This window comes from Cynoglossus semilaevis, chromosome 18 (assembly GCF_000523025.1).
Source record: "Cynoglossus semilaevis isolate Cse_v1.0 chromosome 18, Cse_v1.0, whole genome shotgun sequence".
Taxonomy (NCBI): domain Eukaryota; kingdom Metazoa; phylum Chordata; class Actinopteri; order Pleuronectiformes; family Cynoglossidae; genus Cynoglossus; species Cynoglossus semilaevis.
Genome location: NC_024324.1, coordinates 3,435,521 through 3,448,736, shown reverse-complemented (window position 1 = coordinate 3,448,736; position 13,216 = coordinate 3,435,521). Strand labels below are relative to the sequence as shown.

At 42.9% G+C, this 13,216-nt stretch overlaps 1 protein-coding gene and 1 non-coding gene across 3 annotated transcripts in view; one reads left to right on the top strand and one right to left on the bottom strand.

Moving 5' to 3' along the window:
* The window catches only part of sdc2 (syndecan 2), a 34,688-nt gene extending 23,874 nt beyond the window's left edge, over positions 1-10,814 (bottom strand). The window contains exon 1 of one of the 2 annotated variants that reach the window (XM_025065147.1): positions 10,358-10,814. In XM_025065147.1, coding sequence (XP_024920915.1) covers positions 10,358-10,417 — 60 coding nt within the window. In that variant the 5' untranslated portion in view covers positions 10,418-10,814. The remainder of the gene's footprint in view (positions 1-10,357) is intronic. The other variant, XM_025065146.1, reaches the window with a different exon arrangement.
* A 1,941-nt stretch (positions 10,815-12,755) lies between these two features.
* Positions 12,756-12,828, top strand: trnak-uuu (transfer RNA lysine (anticodon UUU)). The gene has a single exon. It is a non-coding gene; the product is annotated as a tRNA-Lys (tRNA).
* Positions 12,829-13,216: the final 388 nt, after the last annotated feature.

Here is a 13,216-nt window from a genome sequence, read left to right as displayed (position 1 = left end):
CATCTGTTTGATGAAAGATCTTTTCCCTGAGAATCTCTTTCCCACCCGTCTTGAGCGCCGTGCGGTCGTGCCCAAAGGGAACGCTCGCGTCGATAATGAGAGTGTTGGTGGTATTTGCATTTAACATCAAAATGGATTCCATCTGACACGGTCTCACTCATCTGAAAGCCTCTGTGGCGCTGAATAATAGACCCCATCCCTCAGTGTAATGGAGGGCCGACCGTCGGGGTTGTCGTTCGCCACGCGGCGCTCCGCTGAAAGGGTTTACAGTCAGTGCCGGGAACACAGATGGCTGTTAGCAGAGAGCATTAGCGGAGATTAAACCGCCTGCCGAACTCACCGCTTTAGTGCCTCTGATGCCCCGCGTCAACAGCCGGGGCGAAAACTGGACTGGTCATGTCATGATGTCAGCAGTAGGTTTTCAATGACATGTTAACACTACTGATATGATCATTCAACAGCCAGAACTAACAGAAAACGATGTGTAACAGCCAGTATTCAATAGGCTGTAGGACTGTAATACTGTACGATATAATACTGCAGTACAGTCGTATCCTTTTTCCAGTCCAGTCCAGTAGGACTTATTTACCAACTGAAATTTAATCAGCAGCTATTTGTTTTCAAACATCAGAAGAGACCTGATCTGACTTTGAGTGGATAACGTTAATTTTCTAAATATCCAGTTCAATTTAATTTAAAGTAACAGTGATATCACATTTGACCGTGCAGGAATTATTTTAATTTGCTTGCCAAAATATCATTTTGTTATTGTGTTATGCAACAATTACTTGCCAAAGATAATTGACATGAGCCTAAAATTGTTGCATGTTGAAAATGCAAAGATCAGATTTAAAAATTAATGATCATCAACTGGAGACCCGTGGGCCAAATCCTGCTCAATATCATCCAATCTTGGCCCGCAACTGCATTCCAAAATAAACTATAATCATCAAATGATGATGTTGGAAAGAAAAATTAGATTTTTTTTTTATGTTTCATTTAATTTGAATGTCCAGCCCACAAAATGCCTGTCCAAAAAAATTATGGCCCTCCGACAAAAATAGCTGGTGAACCCTGTCTTAAGCCAAAAAAGAAAATCCTCTTTAATGATCCTGTTGTTTTTCATCCCTGCTGTTAAAATGTCTGGAACTATCAGTGACCAGGTCCACATACAGTACATGTCTGCAGCAGCAGAGTCCAAACATAGCAACAAGTTGGCAAAGTCTGCCAGAGCTCTGTTGAATTTCAGTGCTGTTGGGGTTTTTTTTTTTAATATTTTGCTTTTTTTTTTTATTGCAAAAGAGAGCAAAAAGTTAAAGCAACAGAAATACTGTTTACGGGGAGATAAACGTGATCACAGGTGTTCACGTTTCTGCGCAGTGAACATTTTTAAAAATGAACTGCAGGTGGGAGTCACACCTGTTTTCAACAATCGGAAATAAGTTTGTGTCACAGAGACCTCGGTTTGATCCTCAGCAGCACATGCAGACTTAGTTTAGCTTTTTTCTTTTTAATATTTCCTGCCACTGTTTCTCTCTCCAGCTGTGAGCTCATTCAGTCTTACTGTGTGAGTCACAGTCTGGACTGATCCAATCATGTGCTTTTTATTTATTTATTTTCTCTTGCTCACACAGACATCTGGATGTGGATCTGGGCTCCTGGACGTGATGGTTCCAGCAAATCCAAAATAAGGAAGTGAGGCAAACCTCAGTACAGTCAGGAGACGCCGCTGCCTTTAAAAAGAAACACTGGGATTAACACACGAGTGGCTCGGAGTCACTGAGGTCCCGACCCAGACGTGTGTGTGTGTGCGCACACGGCCTGGTGACCAACAGTTTTAGAACGTAACCAGTGCTAAAACATGAGCTCATCTGTCTGCTTTGTCATTTAGTTACGTTGCGCTTTAAAGTTTGGGCCACGTGGTTAAAAATGGAATGATAGCATTAGCAAGGTTTTCATACTGCAATACCTAAGAAAAACTACCATCTTAACTGCTTTTATTTTTGCTCTTGTATTTAATTTTATTTCTTCTATTTGCAAGCAAGCGCTAAAAACGTAAACACGGAAAGATATTTAGGTGATGAAGACCTTTTTTTGTTAATTAACTTAATTAAATTAATTAATTAAATGTTAGATAAAGTAAGTACAGATCTGGTACCTAAAATTTTATGACTAATCGGGTGTAAGAAAATATCAATACACGCTTCACAATACTGTATCAATATTCCTCAGTTACACTTTTAGTAACCTGGTGTTAGTGTAACAGCGTTGTGTGTTTACTTAGCTGACAATTTATAATTAAACTGTTAAAAACACAGTGTATTGTCTTGCCTATAGTATCACAGTTTGCCGCTATACATCGTATTGTTGCCACTGTATCATTTACCTGTAAGTTGTTGCCAAGACACAGCCCTAATGGCGATACGTATGGTTTCGCCGAGTTGTTGCCAAGACACAGCCCTAATGGCTAACGTTGGCTAAAAACACGTGTTCACAAATGTTTTTTTACACTCACTCATTTGTCAATATTAAATAGCCACGCATATAAATGTATAAGAAAAAAAAAATGTTGTAGAGTCAGCTGACACTGAAGGAGCAGACGTAAATGTATATGAAAAAAATGTTGAAGAGTCAGCTGACACTGAAGGAGCAGACACTTCCTCCTTCCTGCCCCCCCCGTTTCCCCATTCGTCTCAGTAATGAATATTCATTCACACTCAGCTGGAACCTTTCAAATCACTGCTTTTTATCCAAATGACTGGAGTGCACACCGCAGCACACATGTAGAGGAAAAACAGTTACGCGCTGTGTGGGGAGACTCACTAATAAATGTCCCATTGCAGCTCATCAGCTTCACCAAATACCCTGTGGAATCTCAGAGCTTTCCCATGAAAACAGCTCTAAATTAAGTGACTGTGTGGAGTATAATTTGCGGTCGGTGATACACCCTGTGCAGAAAGCCTGATTTACACACTTGGGCTCATTCGGCGCTGTTTTGACTCAAGGAGGGGGGCCGTGATGGAGAAAACAGACATTAGACGTAGGTTTCTGTGCTTACTTGGAGCAGAGCCGGGGCAGATATCAATTTGGTGCCTTAAGAGACGATAAAGTGGCCTCGTAAATATGAGTGAGCGCAGATGTGTTAAATGTGCCGTTTTCCACAGCAGTCCTGGGAGTTGGAAGGACGGAAAAACCAAGCTGACATCACGTCTTCAGATATCCACCGGGGTTTTTTTTTTCATGGTATACAGCTGGAACGCATTTCATTCCTCAAGTCACCGTCCACTCAGCAGAACAAAGCGGAGCCAAGACAGATTCACAGGCTGCGTTTGATTTCACTTCATCCTTTCACAGGCCGCGGAAGAAAAAGGTGAGGAGACCACGGCTTCCATGAGTGACATTTACTACAGCGGCAGAGGAAAATACATTTCTCTCAGCTGAAGTGACGGCACGCGGCGTGACGTACTGAGGATCTTTGACCCACAGTAAAAAACCATTAAGACGCATAATGTCAGAGTATGAAGCATTAAAAAAAATAAAACTCCTCTCACAGTGAAGGAATGTCTCCAGAACCAGACCTCCTGTTCCCTGGCCAGATACTTTAGTTGTGGGACATTCTTTCACCTCGGCCAAAAATGCACTGCTACATTAAGATAACACGAAACGAAGGCTGTAATTTGGACAACTGAGAAAACTGAAGGCTACTTTCTTGAAAAGACCAAAAAGATTGCATTAAAAGTGAAAAAAAACTTTAAGAAACTTGACAAAGTGTTTAGCAGAACTAAAGAGACGTCCAAGAAAAGTAGAAGACCCCGATGCTCAAGAACACCAATTTGGTAGTCTTTCCTAAGTTGCGACTCTCCGCCAAAAACAGGCTAACAACCTGGTGTTGCACACCAACCTCAAACTCCTCAGACTGCTCATCTGTCAACAACAGATAACGTCTTTTGAAGATAACGTTGAGTTAAAGAGATCGTCTCAGAGCGATGAAGGTTCTCAGGCTGATTCCAATAACTTCCTACAAATTGTTGCAAAAGGAAACCAGTCCAGTCCTGGTCTGGTTACCACATGGGCCCCCCCACCACCTCCTCCACCATTGCAGACACTCTCTACACCTCACACAGTGAAATCTACGTACAGCAGGTTAGATACGACCAGGGTTGGGGGGGGGGGCCCGGGGGGAGCAGTGGTAACCAAAAATAGAGGAAGGGGAGTTGTAGAAGAAGAAGGTGACGGAGGAGGTGGCGACTATGGAGCAGGCTTTGACTTAATACAAGGCTGAACCTGAGAGAGTTCAGGTCAAAGATGGAACATGTTTCTGGGTGTGTGATACATAATTAGATAGATTTTTTTTTTAATCATTAAACTTGAGTGAAAATGAATAAGAGACAAAAGAAAGAAAGAAAAAAGAAAGAAACAGTTTCCCTCATCCTTGGGGTTTTCCCCACTCCTCCTTGTCAGGACCACAATCCCCTTCACCACCATCCTGCCAAAGAAGTTTCCATTTGCTAAGCTAATTAAAAAGGAGAAAAACCCAAGAATAAAGAAAGTGGGGGAGGAAGGAGAGAGAGAGGAAGAGTAATGGCTCCGGTCGGCTGGGTTCTAAATATTTTCATGATGCAGGTTTCCTCCAGCCGTCTGCTGCTGCTGCTGCTGCTGCAGCCTCTGATAGGTCCACAGACTGAAGGTGGCTGTGGCCCAACACAAACCAGTGCAGCCGTCGCTGGTTTCTCTGCAGCCACATCTCCCTGATGTGTTTTCCCTCTGCCCCGGCTGCTGCTGCTGGGACGACGGTGTGTGTTTTGAACACGCTGCCATGAAGTCGCAAACATGCACGCTCGCATGCACACGTCCACGGGGACGCAAGAATGCACACAAAGCCCGGGGCGTTTGACTGTTTGTGAGTCTTTGCTAGTTTGCACCGGTCGCTGCCAAAGTTCAAGCTGCTTCCAGCTTGTCAACAAGGGCAAGAAAGAAGAGGAGGAGGAGGAAGAAGAGGAGGAAGGCTTCAAACTCACATATGTCCTGCAGATGTTTGCAAATTCAGCTCACATTTTGGGAAAGAGGAAGGGAGAAAAAAGAAATGGGGGTGTTTTTAACAGAAATGGGAAAGTATCTCCTCTTTCCTTCATTCTTTCCAGCTGCTGGAAATAAGGGGAGGAAATAAGCGCTGCACTGTTCACAGCACCTTAACCCACCGTGCTGCCACTGGAGACCAGGCAGGAGAGTCAACATGAGGTGTGTGTGTGTGTGTGGTGACAAAACAAGAAGTCACGTGTGGACACAGATGGAGTCAAAGGAGGAGGAAGAAACAGAAAGAAGGGAGGAGAGGAGGAGTGGTCCATCAGCCTGTAGCCCCCCCCCGCCTTCTGTAGAGTCCATTAGTGATTGCATAATGCTACATAGGCAAGAGCAACACGGATGAAGCAACCCCCCCACCCCTGCCCCCCCAATCCTGAATGGACACAAGACAAGGAGTTAGGTTTGTCCACAGGGGGAAGAAGCGCAGCGTTCCCAAGTGGGTCAGTGGATGATTTATTAGCAAAATAAAAGACGAGTGAGTTAAAACCACAGGCGACGGCCTGGTGGGGAGCAGGTTGTGTCCTCGGCCGGAGGAATTCTAGGTTAATGCAAAATAAAAGAGCGTCATTAAATATAGAGAAGCAGAAGCTGCCGGTGCAGCCGGGACGTACGCTCCGGCTCCTCTGTGGTTCAATATACTTCCACTTCCCTGGCCTTTTTTAATATCCTTTTAAAAATAACTTCACGGTTTGATCCTTTTATCCTTGCATGCGTTTCCTTGTCGAATCCTTTTTCTTTTTTCTTCTCTTTTTTTTACGCTTCTATTGCTTTTCTTTTTTAATAAAGGATGATGTAAAAACAGCGGAATAACCTGTAAACCTCGCCACTAATCGTCATTTCACTCAATCACCGTGAAGTACGTTGGAAAATGAGGCGCTCACGATGAAGGATATTGCTTTTATCGCTGAAGAGCAGGATGAAAATATCCAATGAATATCGCTCATTAAGGCTCATGAAAGCCTCATGGTATACAGGCCAAATAAATATATATCGCAGAGCCTCGGAGAGGGTGTGAGAGGGAGGATTAAAGTGACATCGAGTGCAGTGGAAAATAACGTGCTTTCAAAACTCATTCCACTTTCACATAAATCTGACTGAAGAGAAAACAGTAGTTGGTGTATTTCCTATTTCTGATGCATTTAAGGCTGGATTTTAGTAACCTTACGTTAGCATGTAACAACAACGTCCCTTTACTATGCTGACAGTTTTCTTACAATTAAATTATTTATGGAAAACTCAATATCTTGTGCCTACTGTATTGCAGCATATGGCAATATTTCGTATTGTTGCACATGTATTGTGATACATATCGTATCTCCAGATTCTTGCCAATACACAGCCCTAGTGAAAACACAAATTTCACAGGTAACAAAGCTGATACTGATGTGTTAGAACATCTGTGCTATAAAAACATCCCAATTTATTCACAGCCTCCACCTTTAACACTTTTCTCATCAAAAAAAACCTCAGGCTCAGGTTTGGTTTTTCTTAACGTGGCTGTTTCACCGCTGTTATATCAGGACTTCTTTCATGTTTTCTTTTCAGGCCATTTGAAGGTTGTAAGGAGGGAGTTTATCGTAACAATCTGACCTGACTTGGCCTTTAGAGAAAAGACCAGGACAGCTCTCGCAACATCCTTCTAAATGGGGTCACGGGGTCAGTCTGTGACAAATGCCAGAGAATTTCAACAAAAAGTGTTGCCTCAGAAATCCCTTTTTTGTCTCCATCTCTTCCATCCTTCTCCGTCCTCCTTCCCTCAAACTCTTCCCCACCACACTAAAGTCAGTCTCCATCTTCAGCACCCTCAGATGCTCAGACCAAATCCAACCCCCATCTCTGAAGTGAGTCCAGCTCCAGAGTGGAGCTCGAGACAGCACACACAGAGAGAGAGAGAGAAAGAAAGGAGTGGAGCTCGAGACAGCACACACACAGAGAGAGAGAGAGAGAAAGAAAGAAAGAGAGAGAGAGACCTCTCTCCTGTAAATCACAAGATGTAAAGAGAGCCGAACAACACCCACGCTTCCCACCAAAACATGACACAAATTACAGACCCCGACATCTGGCGAGTGGCGTGTACCGAAACACGGCGGGGGAGGGCCGGGCTTAGCGCAGCATCGCCGAACTCTCCTTTCTGGATCACTAAAGTTCTTGGAAGAAGAAGGAGCGGAAATGCTACAAACCCAAGTACAACACTGTGATCCTCTTCCTGACCTTGGCAATGTAGAAAAAACAGGGTATAATAGCTACACAGCAACAGCAGCAACAGCAACAGCATGGTCCCATTGTGATTTAGATTCAACATTAAGCAGTGTAACAAAAAGCATCACGGCCCAGGTAATGAGCCGAGCACAGGAACAGTCGGAAATAAAAGCACCGTAATCGGTACCCAGACAACAGTGCAGCGATGACGGTACTGTGGTGCACAGGTCAGTGGTGGAACTAAATTAACACCAGTCTGAGTTGAAATCGTTTTCTAAAGTCAGGAGCTGCACAGACACAGAAGCCTGGGGTGGGTTATCAGATACTTGTCAACACGGGAGTTAATATCCAGAATCAATGTCACGTGTCAAGTCTCGGCGTGGCCTCTAGGGGAATCGGATAAAGGTGGGAATGAAACATTGATCTGGGGAAGTTTTACGGCTAATGGTGAGAGTTAGCTCCTCATAGTAAAGGAAATGGTGGATGATAATTATTTTAAATCTGGTCAAATACTTTGAACTTCCCTCATCCCAGCATTTATGGACCGATTCATGGAAATTAATGAAATGAACGTCTCATTTACAGAGTTGTTTCCTCTGTCATCAGATGGATGAACAACCATTCTGTAATGGAGGTGATTAATAACAAATTAATCTCAGAATTGAAATATCTAGTTTTTAAATATGGACTAATGACATTATATGATAGGGGCGCTGCAAGAAATTTCCCTATGTACTTGTTGATATAACATTTTAATATCATCCTAAGCCCCTCCCTCACTAATCCCATACAGCACCACTGCACATAAAGCTTCTTTTATGTCATCCACCTTGCACTATCATCACTTTTCCTCCCAATTGGACTGTGATTTTGTCATTTGGCACCTTTGACTTAATGTATCAACTGTGATGATAACATTTTATTGCTGATAATACTCTGCCAAGTCAACAGGTGGTGACATATCATCTTAAAAGCTCTAAAAGAAAATTGAGAGCAAACATCGAGGTCTGATGCTGGTGTAAAGCTTTCTACACAAACAAAAAAAAAGTCAATATTAACAGAGGAATTCATCTTTCAGGGCCTTTTTCTAAGGATGATGTAGAATTTGTCGAGGATGAAGGAAGAACTCCGGAGTTGGAGACACAGCCTGGAATTCAGAAGAAGTCACAGTGAGGTGACATCATTCCAAAACAATGAGTCATTAAGGGAGCAGAGTCTGAATCAGCTAATTGGACAAGCAGCTCTAACAGAGAGGTAGGCGATGGGCCAGGCGACAAGTCACAGACCACAGAGAAACAACAGGAGGGGGCAATAATGACAGGGGCTGCACATGAAAAGTGCCAAAATGTGTCACTGAAAGAAGCCAGGCAATTTGGACCCCCACTCTGTCCCCCCCGACGCACGCCCTGTTACAGCCGACTCTTCACTGACTTCAGGAGCCGTGAAGAGACAATAACAAATCAGGCCTCCACTCTGGGGAGGGGTTGGAGGGGGGGCAAAGACTTTAACTGACAGTATGGGCTTCAACACAAGGCCCAGGCTGTTAGATTGGACCACTGTTACTGTCCTACAGTATGTCACTAAAATACATCCAAATTTAACACATTAAATCTCCATGTTAGACAGTGTCTGGTTAACATGGTAGCTGTGGAAAACTAGCCAAGTATGTGCTATTTTTCACCTTTTTTTAATATAGATTAACGTTTTCAGAAACTGTATGTTGCTAAAAAACAAAGAAGCTTTGTGTAAATGTCATCATCAAAAGAATAATGATGACAACGTCTCATCCTGTTTATGGACCACAACAAAAACACAACAATTAATTTAGAGTCATATAAACTAGCAGACAAACTAGCACAACATAAAACAATAATAATTCATCTTAAATAGTCACAGTCCCATTTCATGACAATTACACAAAATGTCTGGTGGTCCAATGAGAGGCCTCCAGTGGTGGTCTTTTCCCCACATCAAAAACACACACATGCGTCCATATGGATTTGCTTCAAAAACCTTTCAATCCACTTTGATTATTCCGACTTCATTACTTTAAAGAAAGACAACGTATAATCTGCACAGGTGGATCCAACAACAACACACAAGAACTGACAAAAAATAACAAACTTCAATCCAATCTGCTCTGTTGATATAGCACAACACATACAGTGTGGTTTTAAAGCTTCAGAGTAGAGGCCTGTGGGTCGGCAGCTCATTCCAGAGTTTAGGTGGCAGCACTGAATAAGCTGTGTTGCCACTGGTCGGTTGCCAAGATTTAGGAACGACCAGGAGAAGCAGATCTCAGTACTCGGAGCGGTGCCTTCCATACGGCATACCACCTCCAAAAATATACGGCTCTCTGAGTACCACCAGTATGAGTAGTATAGAAAAATAAAAACAGAACAGGCCTACTCTGTACAGGCCAGACCAGTGTGGTCTTATTCCTAATATATATATATGTGTTAGCTTAATACATACAGTAAACACACAAGCAGAAACTAGTACTAGATTCAACATGTTTACTTTTGTTCATAAATCATATTTCTCCTGGTTACCACAAAAAAGAGGGCCCCAAGTACCACCAGTGGTACGCTAACCACAGCTTTAGGAACACACTATCCTAAAGGTAACTAACTAAAGGGTCCTTTTCTTTTGTTGGAAATCATATCTAAAAAAACAAGTCCAGAATCGTGCACATTCCGAACGACAACCACAGCATTATGTAAATTCATTTCATCATTTTTAATCATTTTACTTTCGCCCCCCGGGCAAAAAAAAGGAAAAAATTGTTGCTGTTTCTGAGATTGTGTGACTTGAGGACATTTAACACAGGCGGTTACAGCAGCACTGACTCCTGTTTGTCGAACACCGAGACTCAACAAACAAACTTAACCAAACATTTACCGAGCACTGGACACAAACAACAAACAGCGTTTTCATTCAGCAAATATTATTGTTTTTAAAACCTCCCCAAAAGCGACGACAGTATACGTGGAGCCGACTTGTAGCTCATATTAACGTAAAGACGTTTAAACCCCCCGCCGCCCTCCGCGAAAAAACGCCAAAAAATCAAACTTACCCGTCCGCCGGAGAGGACTGCGGTGAGACAGAGGGTCAGAATTATCCAAAGGTTCCTCATTATTCCTCTTTGTGACTAAAAAATCGCTCGCTTGGGGGCTGGAAATGTCTCTGTCTTCTGCTGCTGCTGTCTCCTTGTCGCTGTCTTTAGCTTTGCACCAACTCCAGCCGCTCAGGAGTGGAGACCCACCGGATACGTGTTGCGTTTTTTGGGGGGTTTAATTCCTCCTCCTCCTTTCTCTCTCACTTTTTCCCCTCCTCTCCTCCGTTCCCCCCGGCTTTTTTTTTCTCAGTCTTACTCGTTATTATCTCCCCGAGTCTCTTCTTCGTTTCGTGTTGCTTCGAATGTTATATTGTTCTTTTTTTCCTCCTCCTGTTTGAATTTGTTTGTTAATCAATCTGCACGAGACCGCCCGCCCGGCTCGCGCTCCCTCTCCAAGTCAGCGCTCACGAGGACAGAGCGGGAGTTAGCAGCGCGGGCGCGTGCACCGATGACGTTGCTGCGCTCACCCGTGCGCGTGCACCGCGAGATAGAGAGCGAGAACTTCACAAGAAAGTAGGCACAATAACAAACCAATTGCAGTTATTTATATTGTCCTCAAAGCAATTAGTAATCGATTATCGATTTTGGCTTTTTTTTTTCCCCTTTTCATTTTCCTCCTCCCTCGGGGGTGGGAGGTTGGGGGATTGGGGGGGGTGCGTGTTAACAGACTGCAGCCTCAAAGCTAATTGGACCAATTATCGCCACAGCCATCATTATGCATCCACTGTAATGACGATTCCTTCTCACCATTTCGCCCAGACGCAGCCGTGAATCATAATCAGTTATAATTAGTGTAATTAAGCCTCTCGTGTCTGCTGCCTGATGGACGGACGAGTCTCGCGTTGCAGCCGCATTCTCATGTACACACACGCAAAATACACGCGTGACTACTGTATGCCGTCGTAATATAAATAATACATTGTCATATTCTCATTTCTCGCTGACTAAAGAGCACAGCTTATTACGGTCAACGTCGCCCCCTGCTGGTCGGCATTAATAGCCCCATCTTTAAAAAAAAGATAATACAAAATATGCATAAAAAATAAAATAAATAAGCAATTGTAAACGTAACCCAGTAGGTGGCAGATGTGTAGTTAAAAGGAAGTTGATAAGTTAGATGAAACTGACTCTATAATCCGTCCAGTAACAACATCTTTTGAATGAACGTCATTTGTTTGCAGGCTAACGTTTAGCTTTAACTTTTTTGTTGTTTTGTAATATTTTCTTGGTTTGGGCTTTAGCTTTTTTAAGCCCAATCTGTCCAATTATTTAAACTTTTAAAATATCCTTGATTAACTTTTCTGGAAGTATTTGCTAAATCTTAGCTAGTTTCTTGGCTTACTGTAGCTCAACCTGTAGCTAATTCTGTTAGAAGTTATGGCAAATGTTTCAGCAGTTTCTAAGTAATCTGTTCTTTAGCGGGGTTTTTATATATTAATTAGCTAACTGCGATATATTTTTCACTATTGCATATCTATTAGTGACCCACCTTAGATCTTTGGCACTGAATTCTCCTATTTCTGCCACAATGGCTCACTTTCTTCTGAGACTAAAAATGCACTTTAGTTTGTATCAAACCGTTGTCCACCACACAGGTCCATCTTTGACCTCACTGTCAGCTTTTCCCAGTGACTAAAATCATTTGGACGAGTGGAAACATCTTTTCCTGAGAACCTTTTGAAAACCTCTAATCCCTGCTGATAAAAGTCTGCCCTTTGTGAGCAGTCAACCCCGCAACTCCCCCGATCACAAGCCCTGCCAAACAAAATTCCTCAGGCACATCTTGACCACATATATTTTCGGTCGTTTCTCTGTAACTTCAAGGCGACTTCCTAGAATCACTCGTCTCTGTCAAGAGAGAACGTGGTTTTCTTTTACAGATTGATGAAACCAAACGTCTCGCACAGATCGATAGTCGTGGCGGAACGAGCACAAAGGCGCAAAAATATTAAACAACAAGAAGGCAGTGCTAAGAAATTTATATATATGAGTTAAATTATACGTGGTGTGCAGTCGTACACGCTACGAGCCAATAAAATAAAAAGGTTACCCTCTGAAGGAATTGTCTGACATTTCAACAAATTGTTTGTTTGTGTTGATGACCAAAGTTCAAATCCCCATGATGTGTGGCTGTAAGTTTTTTCCCCCTCCTTTAGCTTATCATAAAGAATGAAAACAGCCAAGTGGAATCACAAGAAATGAAAAAGTTTCCCTGAAAATGCCAATTATAAAAAGTAAAACAAAACAAACTGAACTCTTGCATCTTAGCTAAACTTCTTTTCTAGTCCAAGTCACGTCCCCCATGGGTCGCAGTCCAAGTCCGAACCACTGAAGACAGTTACTGACCCATGATAGAGCCTGGATAGCTCAGTCGGTAGAGCATCAGACTTTTAATCTGAGGGTCCAGGGTTCAAGTCCCTGTTCAGGCGGTAGTTTTAATTTTAGGTGCACTGATGGCTTGGTGGTTAAGGAAGCGGACTTGGAAGGTTTCAGGTTCGAGTCCACCAGCTGTCAAGTTACCACTGAGCATGGCATCGTCCCCACACACTGCTCCCTGGGTGCTTAAGTACTTAAGAAAAGTTAAGAAATCAAATTAAACTGATGAACGACTTCTTTTTTCAATTAAATTCTGCACTACAACATTGAAAAGCGTATTTCCTGGACTTGCTTCCTTTTCTTGCAGGACATAATGAACACCTCGTATAACTGCGGCTGTGAGAACGTTTCTGCTCTCTTCTCATCGCAGTAACTCTTCGATTCTCCATTCAGGCCTAATAATGGTTCCTGTTCGCTGATAAGACAGGTTTTAGCTCTGTC